Raw genomic sequence first — 25,232 nt, forward strand, 5'->3', positions numbered from 1 at the left:
TTGGCTAACTATCACGACTTTGATCTAGCAAGTTCTCTTTGCGAAGTTAAACCAGTTCTCTTTGCGAAGTTAAACCAGATGTGAATCTCCTGTAATTGATTAAACTGTCTCCAGGAGTACTCAAGGAGTTCAAGAAAATACTGTGTATTGGGTATATTGTAGAACCTTTGGGCATAGCGCGAGTGGGAGAAGATTAGTTCGATCATGCTGAAAAGCATTGTCCCAAGGTTGCAGCATACGTGGATGGAATATTAGTGGAGCACGCTATCATGGACACTGGATCCTCTGTCAATATTATGAGTTCAGACTTGATGGAGCGGCTAGGTTTAGAAATCCAAAAAGACAGCTCCACACTTCTTAGGATAGCTGATGACAGACTAAGGCAACCAAAAGGTTGCATCACTAAAGTTCACGTTACCATTGCAAGAGTGGAATGCTATCTCGACTTTAGGTGATAAGGTTTGCAGGACGTCCTAGCTATCGAGTTTTGCTAGGCAGGCCATGGATTTTATGAACAGATTGTCAAGTCGAAAAACCCGCCAGTCGAGTGATTCTAGGTAGAGGTGCCAATCATGTAATAATGGATGCTTACCCTAAATCTCCTCACAGTGAGAGAGCTCCTTTATCCTCTACTGAACTAGAAACAATAGATGATCCACCTAGTAGTGAGACATCATCGAGCGATGGATCTAAAAAAGGGTCCACTGTAGAGGACATTTATCAGATAACATTGAATGAGCCGATAGAGCCTCAAGATCAAATAAGAGATGCGGATGTTATTGAGTTGGACCTTGGTATGCCTAATGATACACGGCCAGTCAAATTAGGCTCCATACTCAATTCCTATGACTCTATCTCATCATCTTCTTCTTGCTACCTCTTGTTCTTTCTTTGGCTACTCTATTTCCCTTTCCCTTTTTCTTGTAGAGGATTACATTTTGCACTTCTTGAAGATGAGCTTTCCCTTGGTGGATATGGAATGTTTGAGGTAGTGGGTGATTTGTTGGGAATACATAGGATCGTGTTAATAATTAAAGTGAGGGCACTACTATAGGAGTGGCATGCTTTCATTTCCACAAGAGTGAGTTCCTCTTGAAGGGATTTTGGTAAAATCGTGTGAGCCTTGGTAATTGCTTTACTTACACATCTAACCATGAGTCATTAAAGTTTTGTTTAACTATGCCTCCTCCTCATGCAATTGGAGGGTTCATCTCATGATAGAGGTACATATATTTCTTGTATTAAATCTAGTGGACAATAGAGGTGCTAGAAAGGGGTTGAGAATTATATGGCGAGTTAATGAAAAGGGGATTTTACAGAGGCTTCATGAAGCTATACTAGGGCTTGCATCTCTAACATAATGTTATGGTTTTATTGAGCACAAATGTATACATGATTTATTCGAAAAATGTGTGAATGGTGCTAGAGGGTATTTTTGAGGTGGCAGCTAGATTATGACAAACCCATAGATCTTTTGTTATCTAGGACAAAGTTGTCAAGCACCTTCCCCTTCATAATGTCTAAGCTTCCAAAGGCTTTCTAAGAAGTTGACAAGCACATCAAAGTATGTCAAAGTACAAGTACAACACTATAGCGATGTGATCCATATTCACGAAATACACAAACATAGTAAAATGCTATTAACTATCTTTGTGAAAAGACTAGATAGTTATTTTTGATCGAAGCCAAAGCGTATACATGAGATGGATAGATCTTAGATTATATGTATGATGATTGCTGAAGATTTATAAACTAATTCATCCTCAATATAGAGAACAATAGACAATACACAAATCGATCATTGGTGTATAAAGAGAGGAGAGAAGCTAATACTCGCAATTGTGTTGATGGGCAACTATAATTGTATTGATCAACATGGCCTCTCTAAAATGTACAAATATTAGTGCGATAAAAAAATATTTAGAAGCTAAGAATTGCTCATATGTATGTTGAGAACATTAGCAAGGGGCGAGTAAAAGCCTTCCTAAGAAGCACTACCTTCTCCAACCAAATTTGGAAGGTCCATATCCTCTCCATGTAGACCCATTTAGGGTAGTCTCTAGCACCATGAGCTTTCTATCAAAGCTGATATTGTGAAAGGTTGAGTTCAAAAGAAGAAGACCGATAATAGAAACTCTCTAATTAAATTCAAGGCACTCATTACTTTTCTAAAATAGATAGAAAATATAAAATATTGGAAAAATAGTCTAAATAAATCAGTATATGATATGTAAGAGTTCAAGGTGTTGTGAGACATGGTACTATTTGTTAGGGTTTTTGGAAAATAATTTCCAAGGCTAGTTACATATATTTTTGGATGACTTTTGATGACATGAGTGTCGAGTTGATGTGATCCATATATACTTCTTCCAAAAGTTGTATGTGCAACAAAAAATTACTGCCATGTCCTCACCATCCAAAAGGTTTCTCCACCTAGAATCATGTTGAGAGGACTTGAAGTCATGATACATCGCTTACAAAAATTATCTTTAACTATATAGCCAATGACTTTATAGTGAATGCATTTTTGATATATTTATATTTGTGAAGTTGTTCGAACGGTGTGAAATGGATGGTTTCCTTTTTATAAGGGAATGTCACATGTGTCTAAATAGGTCTAAAATGGGTCTTAGGCTAGCTACACACTATTAGAGTCCTTTGTCCCCCATTGAGTTCGAAGAACTACCAAATTGGGTACAAGTTGTTTACACATTAAAATGTACATATATTTTTAGAAAGGTGATTGATGGTAGCCTAGTGGTTAAGGCAATTGTGCTTCAAAGAAGTTGTGAGAGTTCAAGCACAACTTGATGTATGCCAATTGGGTTTCAAAGAAGTTGTGAGAGTTCAAGCACAACTTTATGTATTCACTTTTTTATGGAGGATATTCTGTCTTGTATGCCTTGGGCGTGGATGTTTCGCTTGGATGGGGGCTGCCTGTTTAAGGCTGGTTACACACCAAATGACAGATCCCCAATTTGTAAGCTTTAACCAATCAAAACACTTATTTAAGGGTTGGGCGTCTGTAGTCCTTTACACACTAGAGAGGACAAAACCTGTTGTTTACCTGCTAAATAGGTGAAGCCCCCTTTTGGACGAGAAGTCTCCCCTGCCCACTTTATAGAGCGGTGGACAAGGGTGCACTTTTTGCATTTGCAACCAATAAAAATTTTTATAAGTTTATTATTTTTTAAATTTTTACAAATTGTATCCATGTGTGTGTAAAGGTATGATGCCCATGTCCGCACCTAGTTTCAAAAAGTGCATGCCCACACTTTGGACGGGGGTTGATCATCCATCACTTGGTATGTAACCAAGCTAAATTTACCTGCGGCCCGAAAATTACAAAACGAACACCTTTGACACGTGGTATTGTGCCCTTGTATTTATGGTTGGGCGGGTGGTTTGGCTTGGTATGTAACTAGCCTAGAGAAAATCATGAACCCCTTCAACAATCGCCTTGGGGGGGGGGGGCCCGGGGGGGTGACCAGTCAGGCCAAAAAGTGGGGCGAGAGCCTCTCGACAATCAACGGAATTAACGGTTCAGCGGAACACTTTTCCTTTTCCCCCCTCCCTCACCCAAAAATTAAACGGATGGGAAAAACTTTCAGTAGCACTTCCCTCCAACAATGGCGACTCTTCCCTCCAAAATCCATCCTGTTCAAATAAGAGAACGGTCGCACCACAGTACTCACACACACACACACACACACACCCACACCCACACACACATACACTCTCTCTCTGTATCTGGCTTCCGATCCTCCATGGCGCCGAGGCGAGCTAAGGCGCCTATTGTTGGGACGGGCAAGGTCACTGACACTCAAGTTGCCTTCATGGTGGAGTGCTATCTCAGAGACAGCCACTTCAACAAGACGCTGGAGGAGTTTCGATCCGAGGCGTCTCGAATTCTGCTGCCTATGAAGACGGTAAGCCTCCCCCTCGTGCGAGAGAGAGAGAGAGAGAGAGAGAGAGAGAGAGAGAGAGAGAGAGTGTGTGTGTGTGTGTGGTGTGTGTGTGTGTGTGTGTGTGTGTGAGCTTGATTTTCATCGGCACCTGGCGATGGCAGGTGCAGCCAAAGGGAGCCCGTAGCCTTGGCGAGGTGCTGAACGACTATGTGGAGCTCAAGGAAGAACAGCTCTCCTTCGCAAGCGAGAGGGCGCGAGTGCAGAATTTGTTCCAGGGCTTGCAAGAAATCTTGGCTGCGTACCAATCGGGAAGTGTAAGCGGCAGCCATAGCGCCTCTCCTCTGCTTGCTCCTCAACAACAACTTGGGCATTTGCCTCCTCCACCCCCAGCGATGGCCTGCTGTCCTCCCATGCCGGTCTTCAATGCACAGCAGCAGCAGCAGCAACAACAAGGTAAATTACCAGAGCTCTCACAAAGCACGCTTGCGGGCGAGTGGTTCCAGAAATCTTCTAATGTAGTAATTTGCGTTCGAGAGGGTTCTGGACGTGATGTTCTCAAACCAAATCCTTCATCTTCTGTTCCTTCCAGTGGCTGCCGCTGATACCTCCAGCCTCTGTCGCAAGCGTCCCAGTTATGCTGATCAAGTATCGGTTCCTGCTGCGTCGGATCATGGTGCACCTCTCTCCATTAGCTCTCCTGATCCTGTGAAAAAGCCCCGTCGTAATTCTATGGCATCGTCTGAGGGTACGCCAAAACACTTTAACAATCTCTGCGTTTAGGACGGGGCGAATTCTTATATTAACTATGCTTCTCGCTCACTGATGCAGGTATGGCTGATGCCTCAGGTCCAGCCGCTACGCTTCATCCTCACAGTAATTCAGTGCAGCCATCGACACCTCCGGCCATGAATTCCACCTCCAAGTCGCAGCAGCACGCCGATACAACAGGCTGCTCCTCGCCCTCACAGCGCGCTTCACCAATGACGTCCGCCATGGCTGCCGAGCAGCATCAGTCTTTCGTCTCACCATCCCGCAACGCAACCACCGCCATGAACGATCCACACACTCCATCTTCGTCGTCTTCGTCCGACATGCCAGCATCCTACAGGGCTAGCAGTGATGGCCACTCGGACGATCGCCACTCGGCATTACTGCCATCCAGTAATTCTGTGGTGTCGAATCCCTCCACCCGCTGCCATCCCGCCACGAGATCTCTGTCCAGAAGCCCTAGTTTTGCAGAGCCGTCCATGCAATCGAGAGCTCATCCTGTCTCTAGGATCAACCCCAACCCGCAGGCTTGCCTCAGCAATGTTGCTCTTCCTCGCAGGAGCAAGAGATGCTCTCAGGCTAATTCCACCATTACGCCTGCCAAGGCCAAGCTTCCTGGCAATAAATCTGGAAGTAGCAGCAGCAACACCAACAGCAAGTGCAGGCTTCTTGACTTCAGCTCCGCTGCATCTGATCAGGCTACTCCCATTCCAGCCGATTCGCATATCGACGACCGCTTATCTGGTGATGCTGCTTCCGATCCGCATCACCACCATCATCGCCCTCAGGTCGAGCTGGAGCAGGCGCCTTTGCCTCCCGCATCATCCTCTTCCTCCCTTCAGCCGGCTTCCATCGCTCTGCCGGAGGCAGAGCTCCAAGACATGTCCATCATTGCCGATGGCGCCTTCTTCGACGATTTTTTCAACTTGGAGCTGGATACAACGCTTATTTGTGAGCTCGAGGAGCTGTCGCCCACCAGCCTTGGTGACGATGGCAGTGCCAGTTTGAGCAGGTATTTCGTGGCTCATGCCAGGGTCTCTGAGGAGCTCCGTTGCCTGCTAGTAGTATGTCGGCCGATCAAAATGAAGTTTTCTGAGAATCTGTGTTGTTTCTGCTCGCAGTGGCAATACCATGGTTGTGCCCTGCAATCCCCCCAGCGTTCTCGCAGAGAAGGATATGAATTGCCAAGGTAATTTTGTCGTTCACATCAGAAAGGGCACTTGCTATCGTGCTAATATCTGTTCTGAATTTATCTGTGATTTTGATGCCGAGTTTCTGCTTTGATCAACTCACACATCCAAGTGGTCTCTCTCTAAGCATCTTATTTGCTTTCCTTCTCCATTTTTTCCCGTAGATCCGAAAGACTCTGCGTTGAGATCTCCCTCGAAGCTTCGGAAGTCATCTCAAACTGGTAATGTCTCTTAAATATAGCAAATCTCTGGCCATGTGGATGTGCTGTGAGGGTGAATGTAAACAAAACATAATTGTGATTTGCGCAGGAACAGACGGCTCCCAGCTCTGCGGTCAAGAGAACGATCCCACCTTGGCTGCCATCGCCATTCCCTAAGCTCTCTCTCTGTCTGTCTCTCTGAAAAACCCTCAAAGAGCATGGGTTTGTGTTCAAGCGATGAAAAGCTCTGCCAAAAGAAAGACGAGCAGATAGTTTTATACCAGTGGGCACCCCCTCGTCCAATACAAGTTGGCATTGGCATTACCTACTCCGATATGTGCAATATCTTGCGGATTTGCGAATGCAGAGAAGCTGTTGCAAGAATAAGAGCTGTTTGGAGAGACTCGAGGAGGTTTCGTCACAATGTGGAAAAAGCTATGCCTCTCCTGGAGCATAGATTCTTCTGCTGTGCTCACAATATAGTTTCCTGTGGAGCAATGCGGGTTTTTGCGAATGCCTGAAACGTGGAATGTGGAAACTCTAATCTTGTTTGAGGAACTGGTGATTACTGAAATCACTCTTATGCACATTCCCATCATAGTACATAATAAGGCGAGATCACTTTTTTCCCATCCAATGGAAAAAGTAAAAGGTTAACGTGGGTTTTGGGCTGGTATTACTCGTTTTTACAGCTAAAATGTCTGGTAAATAGTGGTTTTCATCAAGGCGAACTTGTATTTTAACGGTTTTTTGTAAGTTTGTTCGGGAAAAATAAACTAAGAGATGATTCTTTTATGAACAATGGGGAGATGGTGTTCAAGGGCGTCTAGTTGTGCTTTATCATGATATGAACTTTTTCTCCCTCTTTGGGCTTGTGCCACTTCCCCTTTTTACAAGATCTTAAAGCCATAATGTATGATCTTGTGATATTAGAATCCTTTGGAGGTAGACTTGTGACCTTAGGGTCTAATTGATTGTTGCAATTGTTTTTGTTGTTTTTAGTGTAGCTTGTTGGAATAATATGTAAAGAATATTAAAGGTCTTTTGGCCACTTGCATTAGAGGCATTTAATTGGTTGGGATCTAGTCATTGTGGAGAGGGTTGATGGAGGATTAGGCATTGAGCAGAATATTAAAGGTCTTTTGGCCACTTGCATTAGAGGCATTTAATTGGTTGGGATCTAGTCATTGTGGAGAGGGTTGATGGAGGATTAGGCATTGAGCCTCTTTGGGAGAAAGTTAGGCATCTCTTGCTCAGATTAGAGAAGCATTTGGATGGTAGGTAACCTAATTTTAAGACATTGGATCAACACATGCAACCTACCTAGTGGAATATGAGAGGGCATTGGATGGGACAATGCCAAGCTATGCAAATATGCAAAGATTAGTATCCATGGCTCTAAGTTTGTAAGAAACTTGTGGAATGGTAGGAGGCTTTCTAAGTTTGATGGGAGAGATGACTCAAGTGTGGAGAAAATGGTGATTATCAAACGCATTTATTGATTGGTGCTTGCATCTTAGGAGTGACTCAATTAGAGCTCAATTAGGGTCGAAAAATTATGTGTGAGGGGAGTTTTGACCTATGGGACGATCATGCTCTTAAGTAGAAGAATTATCATGAAGTTGCTCAGTTAAGAAGGTTGGATAATTAGAAGGTTGCTTGGTTGTCTAGTGTCATGTAGCAAGTGAAAGATTAGTTGTCCACCTCTTGGTTTATCAGAGATGTTTGCTTGTTGAAATGTGACAAAAGAGATGTTGGTAAGTACTTCAGAGATGCAAGCATGGATGGTGGGTGTATTTTCAAGACATGAGAGTTGAAATGTGACAAAAGAGAGGTTGGTAAGTACTTCAAAGATGCAAGCATGAATGGTGGGTGTATTTTCAAGACATGAGAATTGGAGGAGGAAGTTTGCATACGCAAATTAGAACTTGGAATGGAACTCCTTCTAGGAAATAGACTTTGGTTCTATGGAAGACCATCATGCATAAGCGGCCTATGATGGAGAGATTAGTGAAGCTAAGAAGAGTTTTTCCAATGTTTGCACTTTGCAAGAGGCACGTGGAATCATTGCATCAATGAAAAGGGTGTGGTCAGAGTCGGGTAGATCGGGTTGACCTTTATGGTAAGGTTAAAATGGTGTTATTTGGAAACTATGGCACTTTGAAAGATTTGGTTTGTTGAAATGTGGGATTTCATTTGGGTTGTTACCATGAAGATATTTGGGGATTATGGCACCTTGAATGAATTGGTTTGTTGAAATTTGGGGTGTCATCTGGGTTGTTACCATTAAGCTATTATGAAAGTATAGAAATGATATGGTTTTTGAAAGGGTTGTGGCTTGGTCGTTTAATTTAGTCGAGTATAGGATAGGAATACTATTGGTTTTTAAGAAATTGGGTAAGAAAGTCCTAAAGTGTTGTTAATCATAGGGTTTTTAGATTTGAAAATGCATGCTCGGTTTATTTTCACATTTTATAAACAAGTGAGGAATGGTCTTCATTTGGTTTTTATATCCAAGTTCTTATAAATGTAAAAGTATATGTATATTGAGTAAAATCTATATGACTAAGTAAAGAGGTTGGGTCATAAGAGAAAAGGTAAAGCCAAAGGATAGTCTTACTACTTGATAGAATGCTATTGCGAGACCTAGAGTCCTAGCGATAACCAGCTTAGCCAAAGACCTTGAACAAACCTAAATCAGGTAAGACAACACAATGAGAAACCTTAAAATTGAACAAGTCAGCCAGAAGTGGGTCAATAAGCCTATGAGGCCTAAAATGAAGTGAGAGTGCATAAGTCGCTTAGATACTTATTTTTCGCACTTACCTTGAAATTCTATACTTGAAGTACACTTGAGGACAGTTGAAAGCTTGATTGAGCACAAGTGCACGGAAAAGAACACACACACACACACACACAGACAGAGTAGAGATAAATTGAGGATTGGATGTAATAAGTTAAGGAACTCACTCAGATAAACACCTCAAGGAATCCACCAATAAGAGAAGATCCCAAGACATAGGCGGACGACCAAAGCACAGAGTAGGACAAAGCAAGCGATGTTAGAGAAGTGGATTTGACCAACTTACTCAACCTGATCGACAGCTTGGTGGAGTATGAGAACGTGATCATGACAGAGGAAAGCTCAGACCGCAAGCCAAACGAGGAACTCGACTTAGGAGTTTTTCCATAGGCAATTCAGTAGCTAGTGAGTAGTTACAATGCGCATGCTCGGTATGAGCATTGCGCGGCAGAACGACGGAGGCCATCATAGTAGACCTGGAAGAGGAACGGAAGCCAGTCCACAAGGCATTGCAAGGCATAGTGAAATACAACCAAGACCAGCATGTTAGGAGCTTAAGGCAGAACAAAGAATTGCGTGAGGTACAACAGGTGTGTTGAACCTAGCAGGTGGAAATCAGACTGATCATGAGAGAGCCCAGGAAGGAGACTTGACATTGAGTGAGCTTCTCATGAAGCGACTGCTTGACAACACAGTAGTAGAACAAAGTGCTGCAGCACTAGCGACATCATTACTAGTAAGATTAGGAGTAAACTAAGGCTCTAAGGGTCAGTCTAAAACTCCAATTGTTGCAAAGCAACTCGATAAGTACCAACCCCATGATGATCCATATAGCTTTGTAGAGTAATTTGAGCAAGTTTGCGAGGCCAACGGCCTCGTCAACTTGACTTAATGCTCTCAAGCATTCAAGCTTTGCTTAGGCAACAAGGGTAGGACTTGGTACACGAGTCTAGATGTACCCAGAAGAGATTCGGTCAAGACTTGGTACACGTGTACACAAGGGTAGGACTTGGTACACGTGTACACGAAGACTCTTGGTAGATTACTCTTGGTACACGTGTACACGTCCTACCCTTGTAGATTACTCTTGGTAGATGTATCAAGACGTTGCGCATTGTAGATTACCCAGAAGACTTCCGTACTCACAACCATATGGCCAGCCATATCTAGTGAGCAAACCCCAACAATTCTTCGGAAGGGGAGCTCCATTGACCCTTCCTGCGCTTAACGATGTTAAACCGGCGTTGTTCCTAGAATGGACATAAACCCTACATGCATACCTAGACCGCCTAGTCCCTACGTGACCCATCCATCGAGTGATGCTCCAGTCCACTATGTGGAGGAGCCAAATGAGGAAGAGACTTATGCAAAGCCCTGATGTTACAGGCCAAGAAATTAGTCACGACCATTGGCCAAGACAATCTGGAATAGGAGACATACGAGCATCCAACGACCTCCTTACCACGCTAGTGACCACCCCTATAATGTTGAGCCTAGGAGACCTGCTTAGGCAGCATTTCACCCTATGGCAAGATCTAAAGCAGTGGGTTGAAGGATCATGAGAGCAAGCTATCATAGACCTGCATGACCATGATGCAGAGACACAAATATTGACTCTGACGCTGCAAGATCTAAAGCAGTGGGTTGAAGGATCACGAGAGCAAGCTGTCATAGACCTGCATGACCATGATGCAGAGACACAAATATTGACTCTGACGCTGCACTCTGTGCTTAAGTCCTTGCATGTTAATGCTTTTTGGGAAGGCATCGAGATGCATGCAGTCTTACTTATCTTAGCCTTAGGCGACACAACGAGAAAGGGGATTGTAAACACAAGAGTGGGGGTTAGTGTATTGGATCGTGCAATGCTTCGGACTTTGGAAAACTTGCATGTCGAGACCGCCAAGTTCAATGTCACACTAGCAAATGGTATGAGAGTGAAACCATTTGGGGTACTTAAAAACTGGTTGATGAAAATCGCAGGCATCCAGTTCTCGGTTGACTTTATAGTCACGAAGGGAGTGGACTACGATATCCTATTAGGCCGACCCTAGATGTGCAATGCCAGAGTCATCGAAGATTGGGGTAATGGCTTAATCTTCCTTGGCAATAGAACGGAAGCTATGAGGGTAGAGATGGACACTTGGAAGACCTCACCAGTCGACTTGGAAGCCATCTTTGTGATGCTTAAAGGTAACGATCAAGTCAAGAAGTCCTATGGGCCCTTGACAAAGTATATCCCATTCTCGGAGGATGAGTGATATTGGATGTATGTCCTTGCTACGATTGACTTGCCATTCTCGGATCATGAGGCATACGAGCAAGCCATCAAGACAGTTGGCAAGTCAAAAGACACACCCTTCGTACCAGTCTGCATGATGGCAGGAACCCTTCGTGGGCGACCTAAACCTGTCACATTCCAAGTGCCAAAAATAACAAGAGGGAACTCCAAGAGATTTTGGAGTATTTGACTGGCAAGCTAGCTGGCAATCCAGTAGCAAACTTCAAGCCACTCCAAGATCTGTTAGATGAACTAAGGTGGCAATGGACCAAGGTGCATGACTTAAACCTCATGTACAATTGGGCCCTAGTCCCCGATCAGAGATAAGAGATATACCAAAACCTAGGAGACGATGAGTAGTCGGATGAAGTTGACTCCAATGATGAGTACGAAGATTGTTGTTCTTTCAGTGATGAAAGTGAGGGTGAGATAGATATGGTAGAATACGACACTAAGGGATGAGAAGTAGAATAGATACGAGCATACTCCAAGTCACAGAAAAAGAGTGTCTTTAAGATAGAGCGAGGGGTCATGCGCATGGATTGTGACCGCGCTTGGTTGGAACATATAGGAGCTATAGATTTCGAACAAGTAGGCCTAACCCAACCAGGTACGACACCAGCGCTTAGAACAGAGTCACCCTCTGAGCTGTGACCGCCAGAAGAAACCACCTCTTCTAGCAAAAACGATGAGTTCAATTTTGAGTCGGAAGTAAGCTCAGATAGTGACCCAGATATACCTAGAACCTCAGTGGGCCAATCTAGTCAACAAGGGCAAAAAGGCTACATTGCAAAAACACGTATGTGTTGCATTCGGACTGCATCTAGTCAAAGCGAAAAGCAACAACATCAAGCTACAACTACGAGGGTGACTAGATATGACAGTCCTGACAATAGATGCACATTGAGTAGCATTGCACTGATGATCCAAGACATCAGTGGAGAATCCACATCTGGTCGTGCAGCTGGGAACTCAAGGGCATATGTTAGAAGGCTTAAATTTATAAGCCAAGACCCGAAAGATGAAGACATAGTGCCGCATGCTTATCTTAGGGTCAAACTCACCGCAAAAAGAGAGCATAGTGTTGATGCTCTCATCGATGAAGGGGCATATTTTAATATCTTGACCTACGAAGCATGGACTCTGCTAGGCCAACTAGAGCTCACACTGACTAAAGCAACTATTAGTCCATATGGGGGACACCCATAAGCACTCATAGGAAAGTGCAAAATCCTTGTAACTATTGAAACTGAAAGCTTGCCTATCCTATTCCATGTCCCTCCAAATAGTGCTAGTTGTGGAAAGGAAACCCTCCTTGGACGACCCTTCAAAAGGGCGACCAAGTGTGAGGCCGACTATGTAGCATAGAGGATACACTTGACACTACCAGGAGTGAGGATAATCACAAGTTTTAGTAAGGGTGACCTCATCAAACCTCGAGGGAAAGATAAGGAACATTTTGGCATACCAGGAAAGTCTAGTAACAACAGCAAGGACTTGTTGGAGGAGTTGATACAAGCACAGGTTGAACAATGAGAACCAATCAGTGAGGCCACGCTTGAAACAAGAAGGTCATGAGACAATGCCAAGGATGGACTTTGGACTTACAAATATCATAGAAGACCCCAAAAGAAGCCCAAGCCTTATAGATGAAGGTATCGATGGAGAGCTAGTACAATGCCGAGATGGATATCCAAATCGTTGCTATGTGCTCAAGGGTATTACGCAGGTAATTGATGGATTTGGATACCAAAACCCCCTGTTGAACCTCCTCTATTAGCTAAAGGCCAAACTATATCAAGAGCGAAGAAGCGTAGGAGGAAATCTAAACAAAAAGCCAAGTCTCAAGTCAAAAACATTGGAGTGATCAAGCCCCTCACGATCGAAATCAAGAAACCAAACGGGACTATGCGAATGGTAGATCCTCAGCCTAGCGTGCTTGATGAGCAGGTGTTAGATATAATCATTGAGGGTAAGAAAAAGCCACTAGTGCCTAAGGAGCCTTTGATTTCCCAAAGAGGATAACATGCGACATAGGCACAACATTGCTCATGGCAAGGTTAAATGCTCAACAAAGCAAATGGAAAAATCATCTAACAACCACGAGCAAATCTTCCAGCAAGTGTCAAAGCCACGTAGGAGTCCCAAGTCTCCTACACCCTCTTTCTCAAAATGGACACAGGAAGCACAACATCAGTCATTGAGTGCATTTGCTCAATCCCGATCTCTATCTCCATCTAAGCTTCCAAATGTCCAAGAGGTGGGACATGACACCACCCGTAGCTCTCGGCCCAAGGATATGCCTATGAAATCTAATGTGACTAAATCAACAGAGGCTCAATCTGCACAAGTGAATGCTCAAAGGGAAACAAAAGACACCCACTTTCGATCTGCCTGAGGCCTTGACACCGCAATCTACTAAGAGTAGCCAGTCCACTGAACTAGCTGTTACTACTTCTAATTAGGAATCACAGTAGTCACAGCCTTTGGCCGTGATGATGCCCCTTGAGGAATGTGCCCTTAGCAATTCAACCGTGGAAGAGGTGTCGCAACCAACATCCTTGACACCTTCAGCACTGCCAAATCACCTAAAGCCTAGGCTTGAGGAGAAACCTCTCGAAGATGTGGTTAAGGAGATGGCGCATCTGACCAATCAACCTAGCAAGGCTGTTCAGTAGGTCGCAGCTAAGTCCCATGAGAACACACCAGAGAAAGTCCAACCAAGCACACCAACGGTTGACCTAGTTCAGGGTCCTGAGTCTTTGAGAAAGTCACCTTCATTGCCCATGAATAAGAGAAGAACACAATAAACACAACGATAGTTACAAGTGGTTGTGAACGCTAAGAAGATTGAGACCAAGAGCATGGAAGAACTTGGGAATAAAGCATCGAGTCCACCCACTAAGGAACCCATTGCCATCTCCCCTAACAACAGTGAAACCTCAGAAACATCCGTGTGCTTTGATAAGTCAAAGCAACCATCACCATCAGTGGTTGCTTGCAACACTCAATCCACCAACAACAGAACTTGCATTGACCAATCAAGAGTGGATACAACATTGTCACAACAGGGTGACAAATCTATACCAGTTGCATCCAAGGAGAACCATAACGCAATAACAACAAAGCCTCAAGAGACACCTAGAGACCCTGAGGACATAAGAAATCCTAGAGTTGACCAATCTTGCTCATCTAGACCTTGCATGAGATATTTTGAATGTTTATGTCCTCGGGGTCTCCAGATATTGACCCGAGGACATAAGCAATCCTAGAGTTGACCCGACTCATGCAAGGCTCTATCTCATGCAAGGTTCAAGAGACTCAATGTTGCAAAATATCTACTGTTATTGAGTAAGCTGCCACGAGTACCGGATGCATGTGCCACTCCAGTATAATCTTGAGTTCTACAATTGGTTTTTATCCTCACGAAGTGACATGGATTCGTAAATATGTACATAAATAAACAATGAGTTTTGTGACCCTGTATAGATAATATCAACACACACAAGCAATGATAGTCAAGTGTAGGGAGAAGAGTTGGGTTTGACAGGCTGAGCTCCTCAGGTCCTCCTCTCACCACACATCTAGAAGTCGTGTGACCATTCCCGCCTCTAGGTGGAGGGCATGCAACCCTCATTACCACCATAAGAAGCCTTGACCAACATCTCTAATGGCATAGACGGGACACCGCCCCCTTCTATACACCTTTCCCCTTTTTGGTCTATCCTTCTGGGGACGAGCCTTGCTCCACTCCATGACAACTAGTCCACGCAACTTAGCATAAGCCAAGATCTGCTAATGGCTGGAATACGCCCCGCAGTCTAGGCAGGATGAACATCATTAGGGGGGCGTCCCTCTACAACAAACACTGTATGCCTCACCTTGCTCCTCCTCCTCATATGCGCTTGATAATCCACTATTTAATCCCTTTCATGCAAATAATTCTATCATGCATCAAAGCCTAACCTTGATTCACATTTTCCAGATTTCCCCACAATAGCCGTCATGGATCACACAATGCAGCTGGCATACAAGGAAGCTCTCCTCCGTAGAAGGGAGCTTAAGGCACAAGCGCCTCCACTAGAGTGAAATGTGCCTACCCTTAAGAGGGACACACCAAAAAGAGGCCCTAAGTGACACCGCCCCGGACGCAGGCCAAAGACTTCCCAGGCCAGGAGATCAAAGGCTCAAGGGCATGCCCGGGGGGTGGCAACCTCGGCCGTGCAGGCCCTCACCAGACGCTCGGGCACCAGGTGCTCGAAAGAGGAGAAGGCCGCTAGAAACAAGAGGAAATTTGACGAATTATTTAAAATCATTCTTGAAACAGTTGCGGCCAGGGACTACACCATTTGGATCCCGGTTGATATCTTCCCCGCCCAACTTGACAGGAGCCCACCACCGGCACAACCGTCGTTTGATCATCCAAATTCACCCTGCCTCATACAAATAGAATAGGCCTATGTTGTATAAGGTGCTTGCCAAATGCAATCTTTTCATAAATTTTTGTCCTTAAGTGGTTAAAGGGACAGGCCCCCCAACTGTACAAACCTCCCTTACTACTAATCCATGGCATGTCTTTAAGAAGCGCCAATGATATGCATCGCAGCTAGCACCATAAGATTTTGATAAAGTAATATCTTTTTGTGTTGCATCTGTTCATTCTAATTGATCCATGTGACTTGCATATACTCTCACAAAGTGTCAAGTGGATGCAGGACGACACAAGTCTTTATATGAAAGTGTGCTCTTACACCCATTGAAGAGTAAGGTTGTAGGTATGCCCTCCTAGTTTGACTTGAGGGCCCTAGTGTAGTTGCAAAAGAATCAACTTAGCCTTGGGTTGGACAAGGATGCTCTCCCATGTCAATACAAGGAGGGTGTTGAGGCATAGGTGGTACATCCAAGGGCTGATAGTTTCCTTATAGTCTAGGAGCACTGGGGAAACTCTATCAAGACAAAGGATGGAGGTAGCCATGGCTGGCAATGGTGAGCAACTGGCAATGAAAAAGAAGATAAGAGATACATAGTGCATTGAGGGAATCAAGGATTGACAACAAGAATTTAAAACACAATGAAGAGAAAGATAATGCGCAAATTGCTTTTGAGGGAGTTTAATGCATGGGGGTTGAGTGGTTTGAATGTTGCTAATGCATGTTTGCCACATTTGGCCTATGTAACCATAGGGATTCATGAGTGCTGCTCACTTCTTGATGCATTATATTGCCGTTTGTCATAGAGACCGGGCTAAAATATGATGAAAACTTAGAAATACCTTCATGAAGTCTGTCAGATAAGGCTCAAATATTTCCTGTATATCCCATTGAAAAGAAGCTTGAGCATTCTTCAAAGTAAACCACATCACTGTACAGACAAAGATGTCCCATGTCATAATGAAGGTAGTCTTGGATTGATCTTTTGATGCTGGATGAACTTGATTGTATCCATTGAAGCCATCCAAAAATGAGTATATTTCATGGCCAAGGATCTCATCTAGAATGCTATCAAGGTAGGGAATGGAAAATGGATCTAACATAGTTTCATGTAATCTACACAGATTCATAGCTTCTTATTTTTCTTTGACCTAATGGCTACTGTAGAAATCTACTTAGCCCAATCTACTAGAGCAATGAATCCAACCCAGAGGAGTCAATCCAGGCCTTCCTTCACTAACTTATCCATGTGCGGATTCATGTGATACCACTACATGTAGATTGGAATAACATTTGGTTTGAGTTGAATCTGATGCTAATAGAATTGAGGATCTAATCCTTTCATGTAAATATAACCCATGTAAATAAAGACATCTTTAAATTCTATAAGGAAAACAATGAGCTACTCTTGGAATTCAAGCTACAGCAAATCTGCACTGATTTTTATTGACTTAGTTTCTTATAGACCAAGATAGATGTTAGAGAAAGTATCCTCCGTGACCCTTGTCACTTTTTGCATTTGTGCTTTGAACTCTCTTTCTTATTTGAGCACCTTTACTACATTTGATTTGGCTATAATTGTAGCTTGAGCCGCTTCTACTTTGGAGTCTAGACTCACGATTTTTGTATTCAAGGAAATTCGATCTTGTGTGTGACTAGCTCTAGGGCAGGATATAGTGAGGAATGGGGATCCAAATATTGTTGAGAGATTTTTATGACATTCACCAGATAAAAGGTTATAAGTGGGCATTGGCCCACTAGAAATACAACTTCATCATTGTTCAAGCCATCCACCACGTTGACTATTTCTATGACTGCTAGTTTGCAACCTACTGATGGTGGTAGTTGAATTTTGTTTGAGAAAATTTTGATTTTATTGTGATGGTAAGATCATTAGCCTATCACAATCCTAATTATGATTGACATGTGCTTGGTGAAACTAGGGCTTCGTCCGAGAGGCGGTAATATTCACTTTCATGCTCCATGTTTAGTATGATCAAGGAAAATCATGAATAATACACTACTTCCATGAGGACTAATAAGATAATGCTGAGTGGCTACACTCTCTCCTAGTTTTGCCATTTGGACTAGGAAGGGCATTGGTTCCTCTTTGATCATCCCAAAATCATGACAAGTGGCCACTGTGATAATATTGACTCCAAAACCATTGTCTAGTAGAACAATATTAATCACTTGATTGTGAAATCAAAGAGAGATTACTAGAATGGTGGGATGTGGCAAGGGTCTTGATGGACGGCTCCTGCTACACCTTGCAGACTTCCTCCTCTAGTGCAAATGCAAATAGAGCCACCACTTTCAATTCTAGTAGTATATGATGATCCGATTGAATTATCTATAGTAAGTGGTCCTTGCATGTTGGGACCAAATTTAGTAAATCTCCCTAAGAATTTGTAATGGAGATTGAGCCCCATGTGGTCTATGTTTCCAAACTTGTGGGAATTTTCTATGAAGAGGATTGTGAGGTCCCTTCTGCTCTCGTGGATGGGTATCATCTTTGGACCACAAGTTGACTATGGATTTTGCCTTGCTACTAATGTTTTTGCAACCCTTTTTGCTATTGTGGGTCACAATGGATCCCTCATCGCTACCAGTTCCTTTATTGTTCACTTAGCCACTTGGTGATAGACTTTCTCTTACTCTACCCAAGAAATCCTATCGACTTCTCCACTATTTCTTTTAGATTTTTACATGACCAAGTAACTACATTGAATTTTGGCTCACACACTATTTGATTTCCATTGTATTGATAGATAATAAGGGATATTGATTCTGATTTTTCCACTTCTGAGCATCATATTATTGAGATTCCAAATACTTCAATCTCTAGTATCTTTCTTACATACAAAAGAAACATTGTTTATTTGAGGGGTTGTAATATCCTCCTTTTCCTCCCCAATTCCTTCCTCATCCTCCATAGCCCATGGTGGGAGATGGGTAATTCTATTGTGTGCAAGAAACTACCATGCCCATTGCTATTGATGAAGTGGTGGTATTCCAGTGAGCAAGCTACACTCCTCCAATGCCTTGTTGGTTGGCAAGCTATGTTCATCTCGCACCTTACCATGACCTAAGGTGTCCCATTTGACTCTTGGCATTGTACAAGGTAAAGCTCTATATTGTGGACAGTCATATGGCATATGCCAAAACCATCGTGGATTAAGATTGCAGTCGGTCCGCTACATACCTAGATTATTGAATCGATACACTAGAGGGTTTGTTGAGAGATAGGCATGTGAACCCTATATACACAAGGGTGGATAAGGATAGCTAGGTGCGAATGAACTGGAGGGTAGGGAAAAACCTAACCCTAGCCATCTAGAGGCTATTTAAATAGTCTAGAGGTCACTCTCAATGTAGGGGAGAGTGTACCAATTGTACTCGTGAACAATTCATTAAGCAAGATCTATTGGTAAGACCCACCTATTATAGCCATGGCCTATACCAATGTTAGACCTCAGATTCGTAAGTTTGATGGAAAATACTTTCATCCATGATAGGTATTAGTGAAGTATAAAATGATGGAATGGGGCTACTAGCCCTTTATCAAAGGGACAAAGGTTATTAACCCATAAAACCCACTTGATGTAGAAGATGATGAAAGAGCCCAAGCCATAATCATGCTTCATCTAGAAGAATCCTTGATTCATCACATTGACCAACTCTACACTGCCAAGGAGAAATGGGATGAGTTTGAAAATCTTTATAGGGATAAAAAAAATAACACTAAAGTTTTCCTTAAGATTTATTTTTAAAAGCTTGGAGTATAAGTAAGGAGAAGACCTAGGTAAGTTCATCCCTCACATGAAAGGGCTCGTGGCACAACTATCCTCAATTCAAGCTCCAATTGAAGATGCCATTGCAATTCTCTTGAAAGTTATAAAGAAGGTATTTCCAATCCTTGTAACTAATCTTACAATATCCCTAATACAACCTTGGAAAGCACCATCCAATCTTGTTTAGATGAGGAGAAAAGAAATCATAAAGAAGGTAGCACCAGTCAGGCATATACTTCAACAGATTGTGAGCAACTCTTGGTCCATGCTATCTCCACTAAATGCTCCTTTTGCAATAAGAAGGGACATCTTTTTAGAAACTATTGGAAAAATATCCCGACAAAATGAGGTGTAACAAATGTAAGAAGACAGGGCATATTACTAGTAAATGTTCTACAATCCTTGAAGTATCAAAAGAATTGGAGGCCAACTTTGTCTCCAAAACACTTGATGATCGACTTTTCTAAATCTATAAATCCTTTACTTATAAGCACTCTTGTAGCCTAATTTATAAAGGCATCCCATTTTTTAAAGGGGGGTACATAAACCTGTCTTGTAGTCCAATGCCACTTTGGCATTGAGGATGGGTGTTGAGAGATAGGCATGTGAACCCTATGTATGCAAGGGTGGATAAGGGTAGCTAGGTATGAATGAACTGCAAGGTAGGGAAAACCTTAACCCTAGCCATTTAGAGGCTATTTAAATAGCCTAGAGGTCACTCTCAATGTAGAGGAGAGTATACCAGTTCTACATGTGAACAACTCGTTAAGCAAGATCTTCTTCTTGTACTTGAGCTCTCTCTCCCTCTTGTGTACACTTTCTCTTGCTCTCACTCTGATATTGCAACAGTGTTTTGGCTGCAAATTTTTGAGTACCCTATGAGAGTTTGCAACCCTTGTTCTTCCTCTTAGACTTTACAGGCTTCCATCATTCCTCATCCTTAGAGTCCTCTTTTTCACAACAACTCTCTTCCTTTAGGTTTGAATCTGTATCTGCATCACTAGATTTTATGCGATGGGTTTTATCAGTAGATTTAGTTGATGCCTTCCCTTTTTCTAACTTTTTCTTAGCTAGAGGCATCTCAATGCAAATATCACATTGGTAGAAACATTCCAATTTATTATTGGATAGATCTTTTGAAGCTAAAGCTTTATAGATATCTCGGTTAAATCCTTTCACATATAGTGAGTGAACATTACACGAGTGGGTTGTGTGTTTGGGGACATTTTCCCTCTCAATACTTTAAACTAAGCTACATAGCTCTAGACTGTAGCATCACCTTGTTTGAGACTACAAAGTCTCTCCACTTCTAGGCATCAATCCAATCTGAGCTAGAACCGCAAAGGTAGAATGATGCCTTGGCATTGTAACATTGCCCGGTTATTTTCTAGTGTGAGCCAAGCCACTATATTCTTTCTCATTCATGACTCAAATATGGCCACCTTATGGGCAGGGGATCCACGGTGAGGAAATTGATTGTATATATCACCTCAAATTACTTAAGGAAGGCATATGGATCCTCAATTGATGAGCCATAAAACTTCAAAAATGGAATCCATGCTTAAGTGGCCATTCAATTATGGATTAGAATACCACAAGGCATAATGGAGAAAACCATAACTGGTTTAGTTGACACAAACAACCACCTTGCTAGCTTTAGAGGCATCATAGGAGTGATTGACAAACTAGGAAGTGAAACTTGAGATTTGGGAACAGAGTGTAAGCATTGTTTTTGGGACTACACAGTGGACTTCTCTGCTACTAGGAAGTCATCATTATTGAGGAATGAAGTACCCTTAGGAGACATTACTGACACTATTGCACACACCTAGACTACCATGAGAACATAGGCTCAAAACATCCTCTAGAAAACCCCTAAGAGCATGTGCACATGTAGACCTACATGATGGGAAAGATCAGCATGGTTTCCATGTGTAATCATGTCCAAGTTCTAGTTGTGGTTCCCCCTAGGAGCAAGCAGATTGCACCAACTCTATGGTACGGTAGAGTTTGAATATGCTCAGACATGACACAGTGATATGTTAACATTTCAGGTTTAATAATCACAATATATTGAAAGGAAGACTACCAAAATGAACAACCATAGACAATACTTAACAAAAAAAGGAATTCTCATATATTCAAATAGCATAGTCAGTGTAATGTATACAAAGCATCTTGGTCTTGCAATGAGACATTTCTAAGCACAAACACACTCAAGCAATGGAATACATTCCAAGATGTAACCCCTCAAGGAAATATAAGGCACATACTATACAACCATGGCTACTATTGTAGTGATACAACGAAGATAAATGAGAAGATATGGAGTTGTGTATATGGGGGTGAATTAGCTTTGCACTCGTTCCATAATAGTTAGGTGTGTAAATGTGTTGAACTATAACAGTCGTAATTGCACTTTCTATCTACTCCTTTTATAGCCGTTGTTGCCTAGGGTCTCTTGAAGTCCTTGTGCCACTATCTTCAACTGGATTGCCACCTTTCATTATTGCACCACTACCATCTCAACATTGATTGCCCCATTATCATAGTCAATTGAGCCGGTATTTGTGTTGTCATTTTTAAAATATTCCAAGGATAAGGATCCAAGTACACAATCAACTTTAATTGTCACAATTGATCAATCTATTGAATCAAAAGTTATTACTTCCGATTCCAAGCTAGAACCTACATAGTCACAACCCTTGGCTATGAGAAAACTTGTCACTCCCACTATATATAAGAGGTCTCATGTGCTTTTAACTCACAAAAGGATGTGAACTCTAGTATAGATAGCGCAATGAATCCATTGATTCACAAGGTTTGTTCTTCTTAGCTAGAAGTTATAGGGCATTTGAAGCCTAAGTCAATCAAGAGATCTATCAAGGATAAGTTAGAAAAGAATGGGTAACAAGAAAAACAATCAATGTCTAAGAGCCCCAAGGAACTAGATGTAATACTAATTTCACTTGCTCAAGCATATGTTTATGTCAACATTGGAGTTCAACATTCATAGCAAAGGTCATGAATCCCATGTCCAAAGCATAAAAGGAGCTTCATTTGATTCCCTCATTCTCGATTGGCCATTGTAAAACCAAGAAATTGAATTGAAGCATGATATTAAAGGAAGAAGAACAAGGTGTTTCTAGATAGAAATGGTACTCTAGTCACTATTTGACGACTGAAACTTTAACTAATGATGATAAATGAGCAAATAATGGGAACCTGCAAGATACAAGTACAATACTATCACCAATAAAATTAGCCACACCCAATTTCGGATCTCCAACTAACAAAATCAATATCTCAAAGAACTACATTCAATAGAAATGTTTAACTTGTAAACTACACACTATACAAGTATGGAGGCACCACTAAAAAGTATTGCAATATCACTATCAAGTGATTTGGCACCACAAAAGTGATGTTCTAACATTAAAAGAAATATCAAAGTACTTGAAAGTGATGTTGACAACATAAGGCTAGGAAATACTTCCAAAAGGTTGGAAGATGGTAAGGGGATGATGCTAATAAATAGCTGTCAATGAGCACTTGAGACTGGTGGGGCACTTAAGAGCCAATGAATTTTAGTGTCAAATACCAACTTTTAGTGTTTATCAACAAGTTAAATTGCATAATGACCACTTCATAATGGTGTTCAAATATTGAATACCAATAAATAGAGCATATTTTTGTTTTGAAGTGGTGATTTAACCATATGAAAGGGCTCATCGATTAATGGGAAAACGTGACCAATTAGAAGAATAATATGATTGAGCATATGCAAGTGGTCACAATCCACTCCTTACTTAAAAAGCAAAGAATTTTAAGTGGTTGCTATCACTTAAAAGTGGTGAGCAACCAATTGCTAGGAATATGAGAATAATCACTAAATTTTGGGACTTACCACTTATGAGAGATGGAAACCACTCGTACGTGAAAAGAAACCATTGGTGGGGAGTGGTTTGCCACCACTTGGACATGGTGATCATAACTTTTGAGTGTTGATGTACCACTTTTACCTTGTAAGTTACCCATTGTGCTTGCTTGTTCATGATAGTACAAAAAGAGAAAGTGGCGGTGGCCACAAACAAAGGACTTATCTCCACAAACAAGTGGTGAGCATGAACAGTTGACCTATAATCATGAGAGTTTATCCAACAAATATTTACAAGTGGCTTATGGTTGGTTAGTGGTGAAAAAGTTTTTGTTACTAGTAATATACCTCTTGGAAGTGATAACCACCACCTTGAAGTGGAGATAACCACTTGGAATGTGGTAAAACACTTAGGAACACTGATGCACTACCTGCCTATGAGAGGCTTCAAGTTGCAAGTAGTAAGGAATGACTTTCAAATGGTGGTGCACCATGTGCTACCATGTGTAGGTCATAAGACACTTGCACGGTGGGCATAAAGATCTTGTAAGTAGTAACAAGGTACTCCGAATGATAATCTTTCTTTTTGAGTGGTATCATACCACTTGAAAGCTCTATGCACCACTGTTAAATGGTAGGAGACCATGTAAGAGGAATCAAACCACTTGGAAATTGTAGCTCACCACCTAGAAGTGGTTATGCTCCAACAACAAGTTCTATGGGAGTACATGGAAGCCTTAGCACACCACTCATAAGACTAGTTGCAAGTGGTTACACACCACTTAGAAGTGATATCTTACCACTTGCAAGTGATAGGTTACTAGTTGTAAGTGGTAAAGGATCACGTTGAAATGGTGGCACACAGTTTGTAAGTTCTAAAGACATTTGCATAGTGGACATAAAGCTTTTATAAGTGGTAGTAGACCACTTGAAAGTTAATGCATAACTTTCAAGTGGTAGGAGACCTATTGTAAGGAAAAGCAGACCTCTTGGGAATGATAGCTTACCACCTTGAAGTGGTGGTACTCCAATTACAAGTTCTATGGGAGCACTTGGAATTGAAATGCACCACTTAGTAGGTGGTAAGGACCAAATGCAAGTGGTAGTATACTACTTGCAAGTGGTAGGGGACCAATTGTAAGTTATAGAGGACCAGTTTTGCAAGTGATAGAGGACTAGTTCCAAGTGGTGGAGGTATCACTTACAAGTGGTAGAGGATGGCTTGGAAAGTTTATAGATGTAGTTGTAAGTGATAGGGGCCCACTTGTAGGGGTGGCACATCACTTATGAATGGTAGTATCCCACTTTCAAGGGTAGCTCACACATCACTTATGAATGTGGCATTGTACTTCTTTTAAGTGGTACGTGACCAAATGCTAGTGGTAATGTACCACTTGCCAATGGTAGGGGACTAGTTGTAAGTTATACACTAATAGTTGTAAGTGATAGAGAACTAGTTCCAACTGGTGGGGGTATCACTTGCAAGTATTAGGGGATAAATTCAAAAGTATAAATGAATAGTTATAAGTGATAATGAACCACTTGTAGGGGTGACACATCACTTATGAATGGTAGTACCCCACTTTCAAAGGTAATCATTTCAGTTGCAAGTCATAGAGTGGACCACTTGCACTGTATAGCACATCTTTTCAAATGGGAGGTGAATAGCTTGTAAGTGGTAGCATACTATTAACCCCAATGCAAGATAGAGAAAAAGAAGCAAAAGAAAATTCAAAGATTCGGAGCAAAGCAGAAAAAGATAGCCGGACAGAAGGATAAGAGGAGAAAATGCAAAAAGTGCAAGGGCAATCTTAAAAGTCAAGGCAAAGGCAAAGGCACATTGTAAAATTTAAAGGCACCCCTAAATTTTTGTAAAAGAGCGCGAGGCTTCCTCCTATGCAAGTTGTAAAGAGTAGATGGGCATCGGTGAAGGCATAATGTAAATAGAAGGGAATATGAAGAGGACCTTGGCAAGATGGTC

At 42.1% G+C, this 25,232-nt stretch overlaps 1 protein-coding gene across 1 annotated transcript; it reads left to right on the forward strand.

Annotated features, from left to right (window-relative positions):
• Nucleotides 1-3,678: 3,678 nt before the first annotated feature.
• On the forward strand, nucleotides 3,679-6,879 carry LOC148039234 (uncharacterized). The gene is made up of 7 exons (XM_087675541.1): nucleotides 3,679-3,929; nucleotides 4,070-4,361; nucleotides 4,498-4,653; nucleotides 4,737-5,688; nucleotides 5,798-5,865; nucleotides 6,031-6,087; nucleotides 6,176-6,879. The coding sequence occupies exons 1-7, from the start codon at nucleotides 3,768-3,770 to the stop codon at nucleotides 6,241-6,243; spliced, it is 1,755 nt and encodes a 584-aa protein (XP_087531667.1). The 5' UTR covers nucleotides 3,679-3,767; the 3' UTR covers nucleotides 6,244-6,879.
• The last annotated feature ends 18,353 nt before the right edge of the window (nucleotides 6,880-25,232 follow it).

Source organism: Lygodium microphyllum, chromosome 3 (genome assembly GCF_053477565.2).
Source record: "Lygodium microphyllum isolate KBCC chromosome 3, Lygodium_microphyllum_v1.1.10, whole genome shotgun sequence".
Classification (NCBI taxonomy): Eukaryota; Viridiplantae; Streptophyta; class Polypodiopsida; order Schizaeales; family Lygodiaceae; genus Lygodium; species Lygodium microphyllum.

Excerpts from the sequence above, each read along its gene's own strand:
- LOC148039234 (XM_087675541.1), top strand. The coding sequence starts at position 3,768 with ATGGCGCCGAGGCGAGCTAAGGCGCCTATTGTTGGGACGGGCAAGGTC. Across the intron at positions 3,930-4,069 it reads TTCTGCTGCCTATGAAGACG|GTGCAGCCAAAGGGAGCCCG; the intron begins GTAAGCCTCCCC and ends TGGCGATGGCAG. Across the intron at positions 4,654-4,736 it reads TTCTATGGCATCGTCTGAGG|GTATGGCTGATGCCTCAGGT; the intron begins GTACGCCAAAAC and ends TCACTGATGCAG.